The sequence below is a fragment of the Nicotiana attenuata genome, unplaced genomic scaffold (assembly GCF_001879085.1).
Source record: "Nicotiana attenuata strain UT unplaced genomic scaffold, NIATTr2, whole genome shotgun sequence".
In the NCBI taxonomy this organism is placed as follows: Eukaryota; Viridiplantae; Streptophyta; class Magnoliopsida; order Solanales; family Solanaceae; genus Nicotiana; species Nicotiana attenuata.
Genome location: NW_017670459.1, coordinates 168,078 through 182,047, shown reverse-complemented (window position 1 = coordinate 182,047; position 13,970 = coordinate 168,078). Strand labels below are relative to the sequence as shown.

General features: G+C 42.4%; 1 protein-coding gene across 1 annotated transcript; it reads right to left on the bottom strand.

The window, feature by feature from the left end:
* Positions 1-2,592: 2,592 nt before the first annotated feature.
* On the bottom strand, positions 2,593-13,477 carry LOC109239721. The gene is made up of 5 exons (XM_019406304.1): positions 13,393-13,477; positions 13,160-13,345; positions 7,212-7,309; positions 6,901-7,046; positions 2,593-3,145 (listed from the first exon to the last, which is right to left on the bottom strand). The coding sequence occupies exons 1-5, from the start codon at positions 13,475-13,477 to the stop codon at positions 2,593-2,595; spliced, it is 1,068 nt and encodes a 355-aa protein (XP_019261849.1).
* Between the last annotated feature and the right edge of the window lie 493 nt (positions 13,478-13,970).

The following is a 13,970-nucleotide window of genomic DNA, read 5'->3' as shown; positions in this document are numbered from 1 at the left end:
GCTATTATGGTAACCTTCATCGTCTAATCTTCCCGCGGAGATCAAATCGAAAGGAAAGTCTGGAGCATGCTTGACATCTTGAAGAACTAACATTGAACCATTATTAGTTTTCAAATAAACTGTGCCAACACCAAACACTTTAACTTCACTGGCATTGCCCATATTTAACACTCTAGAATCAATAGGAGTATAAGATGAGATTTTTTTTCTTGGTGTGACATATGAGGTAGCTCTAGAATCTTCTATCCAGCTCGTCTCATGGGATACCAAATTGATGACATTTTCATCATAAGCAAAAAGAAGGTCATCTTGAACAATAGCAGTAACATTGTTCTTGTTATTTTTAACTTTCTTTCCTTCTCTAATGTCTTACAACAACTTGCGGCAAAACCTTTTGATATGTCCTTTCTCGCCACAACAGTTGCATGTAATATTATGGTATTTGGACTTTTTTACCTCTATTCCACGAGCCTCTTGTTCTATCTCTCCCCCGATCTTCTGTAACCAAGATATCTGCTTGTGAGGATGAACCCTAAGATTTTCTCCTTACTTCCTCGTTCAGCACACCACTCTTGGCATATTCCATGGTCACCTACCTCCAGGAGCTGAATTTGTCAAAGAAACACGAAGAGTTTCCCAAGAGTCAGGCAGAGTATTAAGAAGCCAAAGTCCTTGTATCTCATCATCAAAATTAACTCCTATTCCAGACAGCTGATCAAGGACGCCTTAAAAATTATTTATGTGATCAAGGCTAGGGCTGCCTTCCTTGTATTTAAAGGTCATCAATTTCTTTATCAGGAACAACTTGTTGTTCCCAGTTTTTTGAAGCATAAAGAGTCTCTAGCTTTTCCCACAATGATCTCGCATGTGTCTCATTCACAATATAATTGCGAATATTATCTTCAACCCATTGTCGTATATATCTACATACTTGTTGGTGTTCGAAATCCCAATCTTCATTAGATATAGTCTCGGGTTTATGAGCCGCAAAAATGGGTAGATGCATCTTCTTCACGAACAACAAATCTTTCATCTTACTCCTCCAAACATTATATCCCATTTAAACATACCATCTTGCTCATATTCGCCTCTATTCCGTAACAACCCGGATAAATAACCAAGGTTCTGATACCACTGTTATGTCGAGGAAGAGGCAAACCCAAAAATAAAGAAGATAAAGAACACCAAATTGTAACGTGGAAAACACTTCAAATCGAAGGCAAAAACTACTGGATCACAAAGATCCAAAAAATCCACTATAACAATAAGAGAGTTACAAAAGTTCTCTAAATTGGCTACACAACAAGTTCCAAACATGAAGCAACAATAGCAATAAGAGCAACAACTAATCAATCGAAGAAAGAGGAGAATCCACAAAAACGAAGCTGTTGTTCGAGGCTCGAAATCAGATGCTACAGACCTCCAAATCTGATCTCCACCGTTCAAATCAAAGACTAAGATGTTACGAATACTTAGTTAAAATTTCAGCCCGATCCAACAATTAACGACTCGGAAAATATGATTTGAAGTTGGCTGGTCGGAATAAAATCTGCAGCAAAACAAATACTTTTCTTCTCTCTTCTCTCTTGATGAAAGCTCTCTCAGAAACCACTCTTATGTGCTTAAGTCTTTCAAAGACTTGTATCAATGAGCATAGAACAATTCTCTAAGATTGTCCTCTTTATAGATCATGAGTGGTGCTTTTTCTTAAAGCCAAAACCCACTCAAAATAGGAATAAACACCGAATCCAATTCCAAATAGGATTAGTGGAGACCAAAAGAGAATAGGATTAGGCAATTGGACATTTGGCTGGACAACATGGGCATGTGCCCAACAAATATGACTCTACTAGTTTTTTTTTTTTTTTTTTTTTAAAAAAACTTCTATTAAAATATTACTCATAATAAATCTTAGTTTATATTCTATAATTATCTTAACAAAGCTTGATATAACAAAGCTAAGTTTTCACCCTTTCCTTATCACGTTGAGAAACCAGATTTCTCTAGGATGCTATAGGTCACGTGAGAAGCGTCCTAATAGAGAATTTTCTCGTAACTAAATTTTGAAAGTATTATCCAACAAAAGGTAACTTATACTTTATGGATAGCGTAAAATTTTTTGTACTACTGGATTATACGTTATATGATTATCATATAAATTTATTTGTAATTATCTTATATATAATTGACCTAATTATGTAAAAGATTTGCAGTAATTTATGAATAGAATTTACACTCATACCTTATTACTCAACTTTTGTAGTTGAATGAATTGTAAATTCTAAATTCTAATAAAGGAAAAGGATTTAGTACCAAATTTATTGAGTTTTATACAAGATTGTAATCGAGAGAAAGAAAAGGTAAGAACTCGTTAAGAAAATAAAAAGATAGACAAAAAAAAAAAAAAAATTCGTTTGATTGAGGTCCCCAAATACACTCTTCATATACTCTTTGTTCTTTTTCTCCTACTACTACACTATGCAACCTAAACTTGTATGAAAAAATACTACCTTCTCAATAATCTAAAGTGATTAGTAGTAATAATCTATCAACTTATCTTTCTTTATTTCTATCAACTCGATCATCAATTATTCATAGTTCATTACGGAGTTGATATATCATATTGGCATAATTATTTACCAAAGTAACGGCGTTGCTAGTCATCTCCTTCACCGTTGTTACACGATCACATACGTTCGATTTCAATGGCTCAACATCCTTAAATACAAGCGTACAAGTCACGTTGTCAATATTGGTCAAGGCTGCACTCATCCATGTCTGAACCTTATTAATCTGAAACCCTAACGACTCACCTCCACAGTCAAACTCAATCAACTTTTCCATCTGTGTAAATGAGTCACGTATTTGGTTTACGGCGTTATATAGGGCTTGTATCTGCGCTTCATAGCCGGCTACGTTGGAAATTATATAAGATGCCAAACTCTTGGTTTTGCGTAGGCTCTTCAAGATGGAGTAAAAAGCGAGCTGCCTCGGGTCTTGCTGGACCGCGTCGGCGTAAATTTGAAAGGAATTGAAGCAGGTTTCGGGATATAACGTATTTTGACAACTGGAGTGGATATAATCTATGTCTTCCTGACTTGGACCGGGCCTACGGAGTTGCAACTTCGCGATCGCGGGGACAAGTCTGAGGTGAAGGAGAAATACGGCGGCCGAGAAGATGAAGAAGAGAGAATTTGGACGTGGGGTTTTCATGGTTTATCTGCTGTAGCTTTTCTTTGAACTTGCGGAGAAAGCAATATGAAGAGTTTGTTTTAATTATTTCTTGTTTTGGTCTTGGGGAGAATTGAAATGACTTTGCGCCTTGAAAAACTCAAATCTATATGGTTTTTGTTACTAATAATTGACTGTCCTAAGAACCATAGGAAACTTGTAGTCATAATTCTAGTTAGACTACATCTCTTTTTGTCATATTAATTAGTGTTTATTTGAAAGTCTTATTATTTTTCATTTTCTTCTTCAGCAAGAATCCTCCTTTTCTTCTAGTATTGTGTAACAATTTGTAAGTACTACTTAAGAATTTACTGTCGGAAAGAGTTCAATTTTTGAATAATTCTTGACCATTAAATATAGGGAAGAACTCCTCCTTTCCGATCTTCAAAATTTACAATTCATATATGTTTACCCTTAAAATTGGATAACAATTAAACTTATAATGTGGTTTTAAGGACACGTGATTTCACCTAATACCAATTGATAAATGTGAAGATTAGTGATAGAAATTAATAATTAAGTAAAGCAAACCAATGTTGAGACGGAATTCAACCCTCGAGTTAGAATGCCCTCGAGCTGATTGATACCAGAACAAGTAAAAATAAGGCAAGCTGATGAACAAGAGAGTATAAGCTAAAAAGAGTGTTATATTGCTTTGGTCTACGAGAATGTAAGTGCCTTACAAATGATTGGAACCCCTCTTTATATAGTAGTGGAATTCTAATTATGGTATAACTCTAATTACAGAAGAAAATCCCATGATTAGCTAATTAACCGTCCTAGATTTGATCCGTTCCGAGATTTCCGCCATGATCTTCGACCAGTCACTGATATCTCGCCTTTCTGTTATTATGCTATCTTCGATCTTGCTCGATGTCTGTATCATTTGATCTCAATCACTACCGGCCTCGATCTTGACATGTACCTCAAATCTCGAATTCGGTATCTTGTCCTCGTGCCTTGATCTGATCTATTACGGGATCGATCTTTGATCCTTCACACTGGTCTCGGTAAATTAGTAAAATTGGGTGGGGCCGATTTTAACCGTATACAGATAGTCCCCTCGTGTTTTGGAGTGTAATGACAAGAAACGAATTGAGACTTCGATCCTCGAGCTGTCATGACGTCATTCCCGTAACGTAAGCGGCAAATATGACCGAAATGTTCCGTCGGTGCAGTTCCCCAAGCATTTAATGCGTGCCAGTTGATGGTCGGCCACTAGTGGTTTCGAACCGTCGCCGTGAAACCCATTAATAGCTCCTTTTCTCATTGATTCAAACTTTACCTTCAATTTATTTTAATCTCCAAAGCTTTTTACATCTTTTAAGTTTTTCTGCTCTGCAAAATCTTCAGGTTTTGTTGTCAACCCTTTCTCAAAACACAAAGTCTTATTTTCTTCTTCTTTCTTCAAACCTAAACCCAAAATGGCAAAAACATCAAAAACTGTGCCGGAGAAAGAAATCGCCTCTTCATCAAAGTCCGTCGGCGTCGCCGCCATGGAGGAACATCCTTTTGCGGATTTTGTTCCGACGAAGTGTGCCACTGCTGCAGATTTCAAGGTGGAGAACACACCCTCAACACCGGGCCGATGTGAACCCATGTCGAAATATATGTGTACGATTACCGAACGCCTCCTCGAGAAGGTGAAAGCGGAGTGCAACAGGTTAGGCAAGGACGTCATGGTGCCTAGCCCCGAAGAATCCATCACTACTTACAAGGAGGGGTATTTGACTGTCTACATTTACACCTTCACAATAAGTCCCTCGGACCCTATCATCATTGCCTTTTGTAAGAGGTACGATGTCACTCTGGGCCAAATCCACCCATCGTTTTGGAGGGTCATGCTCCTCCTCCGATTTTTTCGTCAGTAAGATCGAGGGGTATCCTTTTGCCCTCGATCACCTCATGCGCTTCTATGGCCCTCGACTTTATCGGGGAGGCATGATCAAACTTTATCGCCGAGCCACCAAAACCCCGTTCTCAAGCATAGACGAGGATCGAGACCGAGGTTGGATGGGCAGGTTTGTCCGAATAAAGACTTCGGATCTAATCCCCGCCGGAGATATGCCGTTCCCTGAAAAGTGGAACATGAAACGTAAGCATTGCTTGACCTTTCGTGTATCTATTATTGCCGTTCAGCTTTCTTGTTTTCCCCTCATCTAAGTTCTTGTTCTGCAGTCAAGGCCGTTATGCCGGAAGTGATCCCTAACCTGAGATAATGGGTCGAGGATTGGTGTCGCAAAAACCTTATTCCGAGCGTGCTTGGATGGAGTTGTCAAGGGGCCGATGGTAGGCTCGAAACCATGGTAATGTTTTTTCCTTGGCAAGGTTTCCATTCAGACTTTGTTATTTGTACTTCTCATCTTTTCCATATTGTAGGCCTCGGGAAGGACGTGCCAATGAGGCCCCCCTCTGCTGAAGAAAAGACACTCTTTTCCCAGTCTGCCCCGAAGCAGGGCAAAGAGAGGAAAAGGAAAGAGGCTCCGAGTTCCTCAAGCCCGGAGAAGAAAAGGCCGGCCAGGAGGCCCCGTAAGCCTAAGGGGGATGTTATCCACGTAACTCTAGAGTTCGTCCACCATCTTTCGGATGAGACCGAAGATGAGGATGAAGAAGAAAATTCCGGATTGGTGCCTCGTGTGCAGTCTGGCATCGAGGTTCAAAGAACCACTGGACGGGCGGGAGCCGAAGTTGATTTGTCCTGGTCTGATGAGCCCGAGCCAACAAAAGTTGAAGATGCCGCACCTCGAGATGGGGAGGCCATCGAGGAGGCGATCGAGGCTGGGTAGAAACCGAGCTCGAGGCTCCCCGGAACGAAGATGATTCCTCTATAGACCTACTTGGGGCAATAGTGATCAGAGACTCCTCCTCATTCCCTCCAGTTCCGGATTCGATGATACGTGACGCTCAGGCTGCAGAGACTTGTCACGGAAAGGGGGCCCACGGAGGGTAAGATTTTTTCCGTAGCTATTTTGCTAATGTGGAAGATATCACCGGTTTGGGTGATTTGGACATACCAAGGAAGAGATTGAATGAGGCTTCCTCGAGCTATAAGCTAACCAATTTTCGGCTCCCAGCATTGACCCCGATCGAAAGCGACCTCTTATCATCTCGATCCCAAAAGATACACAAGTTTTATCTGCCCCCGTAGGGGTGGCAAGTTACCTTCGATGCTTTGTCACTGAGGACGATCAAGACAAAATGAATGTAGTGGATGTTGCCTGCTTGTTCAACGAGGCCCAACATGCTCTGAATCGGGTAAGTTCAAGGACCATTGTCTGTTCTTGACTTTTGACTTGTGGATATCTCTAATATTTCTTCCTTTCTTGCAGGCTTCGGTGTTGCATCACGGGGCCTTTCTTCGAGCCCGAGAGGAACGCAAGGTCGAGGTCCAGGGTCTCACTAAGAAGTGCAACACTTACAAGATTCTCAGTGAGAAGCTTCAGGTGGACCTGATGGAGGCTCAAAACACGCATGAAGAGATGGCCGAGCAGGTATTCCAATTGTTCATAATAGTGAGGACGAGTCGGAGATATCGACGAACAATCTCATTCTGCAGGCTCGACAAAGGCTCGAACAGATCAAGGGCTTTCAAGGGAAAATAGACGAAGTGCGAGCTGAAGTCGATCGGTTCAAGGGATGTATGGACATCTTGGCTGCACAAAAGGAGACCGTTCAAGCAGAGCTGGATTCTGCCAAGTCACAGCTTCGATATGCAAGGGATAATGCCTCTGTCCAGGCGAAGAAGGTCGAGGAGCTCGAATCCAATTTAGCCAATCTGTCCAAGGAGCTCGAGGTTGCCAGATCCGAAGTAGCCGCTGCCAATATTAAGGCTCAGGCGCGGATCAATACAGAGTTGATGCCGAAGCCACCCTCGGGCAGGCCAGGGGGATGGTTGATCATTTGAAGTGGCAGGCTCGAAGGGAGGTTCTCGAGGGGATCCTTGCTCAAAGTGTCGACATATCTGTTGAACTCGAGATCGCCAAGGATGAGGAAGTAAAGGCTCGGAAGTTAGCATTTCCCGATGAGGATTCCGAGGATGAGGGCGGATCTGATGGAGATGACTCATTGGGTGAAGAAGCTGCTCCCGAAGAAGACTAGGCCTTTAGGATTAGTAGTGTTTCTTTTTAAGGCTGTTTTGGCCTTTGTAAAGAGTTTTTGATCGGGCCATGTGGCCCTTGTAAGAAAAACTTTGGTATATAAAAATTTTCCTTTCCTTTCTGAATTTGTCATTTTTTTCCTCTTGTTTTGTCTTTGTTTTATTGATGCCTTACGAGGTTGCATTCATAGGTTCGAGGTCTAGGCGATTTTGGACCGAAACTGAACTAGTGTCGAGTGAGTACTTGCTCGAACTCGAAGTAGGATAACCCTTAGGTTTTTATTGAGTGAGGATGATTCCTCGAACTCAAAGCAAAAGATTGCCCTTAGGCTTTTGTATTAGGCCGATGTGGCCTTTGTAGAACGATTGTTTTAATATACATAAGGCTTTCTACCCCTTTTGGCTTAGAAAGTTAATCGCATAAAAATTTGTCATGCCTGAACATGAGATAAATCTGTATTCATATTCCATTGTTTTTGAGGACTGATGATATCGAAACCCTTTGTTTCGTAATGCCTTAGTATGAAACAGAGAAATGGTTCGAGAGTTCGAACAATTCGGTACCCCTTAGGGTTTTCGAGGGTTGATGTGATCGAAACCGTTTGCAATTTTGCCGAGGGTAGCCTTTTCTAAACCGGTTTTATAAAAATATTCGAAGGCCTATTTTATTACGGAATTCGGACGTCTCCGAACTGTATATGTTTGGCCGTAGCCTTTAGCTCGGGATTTGCCTCTTGGGCTCGTTTCCCTGTTACACTCCGAACTTGTTCAAAGTGTCAGTCCCCGAGTGGGGCGGCCATGGCCTATAAAATCGAGGGTTGCCTTTTTAAGGTCTTACGATCTCGACGTCCTAGTAATTCGATCATGTCGATTTTTCGGACGGCAGTCCCTGAGTGCGGGGTTAGTTGTTCGAACTTTAGTTGTGATCGGCCCTTGAGCCAGTTTCAACAATAGATCATATATACGAAATTATAATGTAAAATTTTCTAAGGCATGAAATATTTGGCAAGGAAAAAAATACTTCTCTTAACAGATGATTATACATGCATACATGTTCAATGTTAGGGCTCGAATAATCTACATGGCACGGTTCGTTCGACCGTTTGGCCCTTACAAAATTTGCCTATCGAGAACCTATTGACATGAAGTACTTTCCTTAAAACGTTCGAGGGTGATGCCCCCCCAGTATTGGAGGTTGATTGTAAAAAAGCCTCGGATACTATTGAATTGCTCTAAGTTAGCACGAACAATGGTTGCCTCATTAAAAACCTCGCCGGAAAAACCCATTTGCGACAAAAACCGGTCTAAGGGAAAAAGAGTGCAACGCATGCTTTCAGACCTAAGAACTTTGTGTTGAAGAATCCCTCGATGTCTTCGATCGAACACCTACAATTGGTTAACATAAAATATAAATAAAAATGGAGGAGGTCGTACCTTAGCAGTAATATCGTTTGAGGAGTGATACATTCCAATTGTTTGGTAATTGCTCGTCGTTCGTCGTGCCAAGTTTGTAAGATCCTTTCCCGACGATATCGATGACTTGATATGGTCCCTCCCAGTTTGGGCCAAGTTTTCCTTCGTTCGGGTTTCGAGTGTTGAGGGTGACTTTCCTCAGAACTAAGTCCCCGATTTTAAAGTGTCGAAGGTTGGCTCGTACTCCAGCTTGGTAGTTTCCACCGCCTGTCAAGGGTTGAGCCCTGGGATTTGACGGCGGACTCGGTTATAATACCTTTCGATCCACTGTTTCTATGCGGCCATTCGAATAAGGGTGGCTTCCCGTCTTTCATCTAGTAATTCGAGACTTGTATTCATAGCCTCGTGATTTGACTCTTCCGTTGCATGCTGAAACCTAAGGCTAGTTTCTCCGACTTCGACTGGGATCAAAGCTTCGGCACCGTAGACTAAAGAGAATGGTCTTTCCCCCGTACTGGATTTCGACGTTGTACGGTATGCCCAAAGGACCTCGGGCAGTATTTCTCATCATTTTCCTTTAGCGTCGGTCAACCTTTTCTTTAGATTCTGAATGATGGTCTTGTTTGTCGATTCGGCTTATCCGTTCCCACTAGGATGATATGGTGTCGATAAGATCCTTTTAATCTTGTGGTCTTCGAGGAATTTTGTCACTTTGCTGCCGACGAATTGCTTCCCATTATCGCATACAATCTCGGCAGGCATCCCGATTCGACATATCATGTGGTCCCAAATGAAGTCTATGACTTCTTTTTCTCTGATTTTTATGAAGGCCTGTGCTTCAACCCACTTAGAAAAATAGTCAGTCATAAACAAAATGAATTGAGCTTTTCCTGGGGCCGATGGGAGGGGGCTGACAATGCCCATTCCCCATTTCATGAACGGCCATGGGGATAAGACTGAATGGAGTTGCTCTCTGGGTCGGTGATTCACGACGCATACCTTTTGCATTTGTCGCATTTTCGAACAAACTTTTTTGTATCTTTTTCCATATCGGCCCAATAGTATCCCGCTCTGATGACTTTGTGAACCAATGACTCGGCACCGGAATGATTTTCGCAAGGGCCCTTATGAATTTCTCGTAGAACGTAGTCGGTGTCTCTTGGTCCTACACATATCGCCAATGGTCCATCAAACATTCTCCTATACAGTGTTCCATCCTCGGCCAATGTGAACCGTGCGGCCTTCGTCCGTAGAGTCCTTGATTCCTTAAGATCCGATGGAAGCTTCCCGTTCTTTAGGTATTAGATATACTTATTCCTCCAATCCCAGGTTAGACTTGAGGAGTTTATTTTGGTGTGTCCTTCTTCGATTACTGACCTCGAAAGTTGTACGATAGTCCCCGAGCTAAGTACGTCGTCTTCGATCGATGACCCCAAATTTGCAAGGGCATCGGCCTCGCTATTTTGTTCTCGAGGTACGTGCTGTAGGGTCCATTCGTTAAATCGATGTAGAGACACTTGTAGTTTTTCCAAGTACCTCTGCATGATCTTTTCGAACCTCGAAAGTCCCGTTGACTTGATTTACCACAAGTTGGGAGTCACACTTGGCCTCGATGAACTCCGCTCCCAAGCTGCTAGCTAGCTCGAGACCTGCAATCATGGCCTCATACTCGGCCTCATTGTTAGTTAATTTTGAAGTTGATCTCGATCCCCCGATTTGATACCATAAAGCCGAGGAACTTGCCCGATCCGACTCCGAATGCATATTTCTTCGGGTTGAGCTTCATGTTGTACTTTCTTAGTATGTCGAAGGTCTCCTGCAAATGTTTTAAATGGTCCTCTGCTCGCAGGGACTTAACTAACATATCATCAATATAAACCTCCATTGATTTACCTATTTGTTCTTCGAACATTCGATTTACTAGGCGTTGATAAGTAGCACCAACATTTTTTAGTCCAAACGACATTACGTTATAACAATAGGTTCCATATTTAGTGATGAACGAAGTCTTCTCCTGATCCTCCGGGTTCATTTGTATTTGATTGTACCCAGAGTAGGCATCGAGAAAACTAAGGATCTCGTGGTCGGCTATGGCGTCGATCATGCGATTGATATTCGGCAAAGGAAAGGAATCTTTAGGGCATGCCTTGTTTAAATCCTTATAGTCTATGCACAATCTAAGTTTATTTCCCCTTTTAGGGACTACAACTACGTTGGCTAATCATTCGGGATATTTTACCTCCCGAATGGATCCTATTTTGAGAAGTATTTTTACCTCATCCTTAATGAATGCATGTTTTACCTCGGACTGGGCCCTTCTCTTTTGCTTTACCAGGCGAAACTTCGGGTCTAAGCTCAGTCGATGCGTAGTGATCTCCGGTGGGATCCCTGTCATATTTAGGTGGGACCAAGCAAAACAATCCATGTTATCTAAAAGGAATTGAACGAGTTTTTTCCTGAGCTTGGGGGTTAACCTCGTGCCCAGGTATACCTTTCGATCGGACAGATGCTCGATCAGTATGATTTGTTCCAGCTCTTCGACCATTGACTTCGTTGCATCAGAATCATTGGAGATTATGAAGGTTCAAGGTATCATATAATCATCATCCTCGAAGTTTTTCTGCTCCTCCGATCGGGCCGAGGCCGGTGACTGTGGTTGCTATTTGACTTCTTGCTTTCCCTTTGACTCCGATCCCTTTGTTGATGAAAGTGTCGATACCGGTACTACTTTGTCGATTGCAAACATTTATTTGGCGGCGGGTTGTTCACCGTACACCGTTTTGATTCTTTCTGATGTTGGGAACTTCAGGACTTGATGAAGCATCGAGGGCAGTGCCCTCATGTTATGAATCCAAGGCCTTCCGAGCAGCACGTTGTACCTCATGTCACCTTCGATTACATGGAACTTTGTTTCTTGGATAGTCCCGACCACACTTACTGGCAAAATGATTTCCCCTTTGGTGGTTTCACTTGCCATGTTGAAGCCGTTAAGTACTCGAGCTGCGGGCACGATTTGATCTTGGAGGCCAAGTTACTCTACGACCCTTGATCGAATAATCTTTGCCGAGCTACCTGGATCAATCAAGACAAGTTTAACTTGAATTTTATTCATAAGGATAGATATTACCAATGCGTCGTTGTGAGGTTGTTCGATCCCTTCTACATCCTCGTTGTTGAAAGACAAAGTTTCTTCTGGTTAGTAGTCCCGAGTTCGCTTTTCCCTTGTGATTGTCACCTTGGTGCGTTTAAATATAGGTCCTTGAGGAACATCGACTCCTCCAACGATCATGTGAATCACATGCTGTGACTCTTCCTGCTCGTTCTGTCTGTTTGAATCTCTATTTTTGAAGTGGTTTTTGGCTCGATCACTTAAGAATTCTCGAAGGTGACCCTCGTTGAATAGACGGGCTACCTTTTACCTCAACTGTCTGTAGTCTTCGGTTCTATGACCATGGCTACCATGGTATTTGCATACTTGATTAGGGTTCCTTTGAGCTGGATCGGTCTGTAAGGGTCTGGGCCATATAGTATCCTTGATCTGTCCAATGGCTGATACTATACCCGACGCATTTATTCATGAGCCCTCGGTAGTTCTGTCCTCGATCATTCATTCGATCATTTTGAGCGGGATTATGCCCTGGGCCGCTATTTTTATGATCTGCGCTTTATGGTTGATACCGATCTATGTTCGATCGGGGTTCTCTATCGATGTCCCTTTGAATTATACCGACGGGCCTATTTGGGTAGATGGAACCGGAAGGGATTCCCTATTGATCATCCTCGACCCTAATCTTTGACTCACAGCTGGATATTCAATTAAATTCTGCTTTAGTTGTCGTGATACTATCGAACTCCGTTTGTTCATACATTGAGTAAAAGCCTGGACAGCCCAATCATCTATGACCGGGGGTAGGTCCATGCGTTCTATCTAGAACCGAGATACGAATTCCCTCAACATTTCGTTGTCCTTTTGTTTCACTTTGAAGAGGTCTTACTTCCTAATCCCAACCTTTATTGCTCCGGTGTGTGCCTTCACGAAGGAATCTGCAAGCAGGGTGAAGGAATCGATGGAATTGGGCCGCAAATTGTGGTACCATATCATTGGCCCTTTCGATAAAGTTTCTCCAAACTTTTTCAATAGAACGGATTCAATCTCATCATCTTCTAAGTAATTCCCCTTTATTGCGCATGGATAAGAAGTGACATGCTCATTAGGGTTGGTGGTTCCATTGTATTTGGGAATTTCTGGCATGCGGAATTTTTTCGCGATGGGCTTCGGAGCCGCACTTGGAGGGAAAGGCTTCTGAACGAACTTCTTTGAATCCAAACCCTTTAGAACCGGTGGTGCCCCCGGTATTTGGTCAACCCGGGAGTTTTACGTTTCTACCTTTTTGTCATTTGCCTCGATTTTTTTCTCACCCGATTCAATCCGTTTAGTGAGCTCCTCGAGGATTTTCATAATGGCGTGGTCAGCCCCTGATTCATTGGCGTTCAATCTCTCCGGTGCTGGTTCGAATCTATGAACAATTTCTTGTGATGTTTCAAGCTCAATTCTGCTTGGTGCTCGATTCTGATTTGGAGTTGTGCTATCGCAGCTTGCTGAGTCTGCAACATCTCGAATATCATTCGAAGGCGAATTCCGCCTTCTTCACCGCTCTGTGCGTTCTGATCAGCTGCTCGAGTATCTCTGCGGATGCTATTTTCAGGGTCGATGCCCAAATTCCCATTAATGGCCATATGGGAGCTGACATCGGCTGGGTTTACGACCGGCGGTCAATCGGGGTTGACTGGAGGTACTCCTTTTCCAGGGCGGCTACGTTTTTGTTCTCGCCATGAAGACCAAGGCCATTGTCTGTGTGAGTGGGTACTACTTGAGAGTTTGACATGTTGATTCCTAAAATCAATAACACTTACGAGAACAATCGTAAAGCATGTGTGTTACGAGAATTAATACCAGGCAATCACTATTATCCTTAGCCACACGGTGGGCGCCAAACTGTTTACCCTTAAAATTGGATAACAATTAAACTTATAATGCGGTTTTAAGGACACGTGATTTCACCTAATACCAATTGATAAATGTGAAGATTAGTGATAGAAATTAATAATAAAGTAAAGCAAACCAATGTTGAGACGGAATTCAACCCTCGAGTTAGAATCCCCTCGAGCTGATTGATACCAGAACAAGTAAAAATAAGGCAAGCTAATGAACAAGAGACTATAAGCTAAA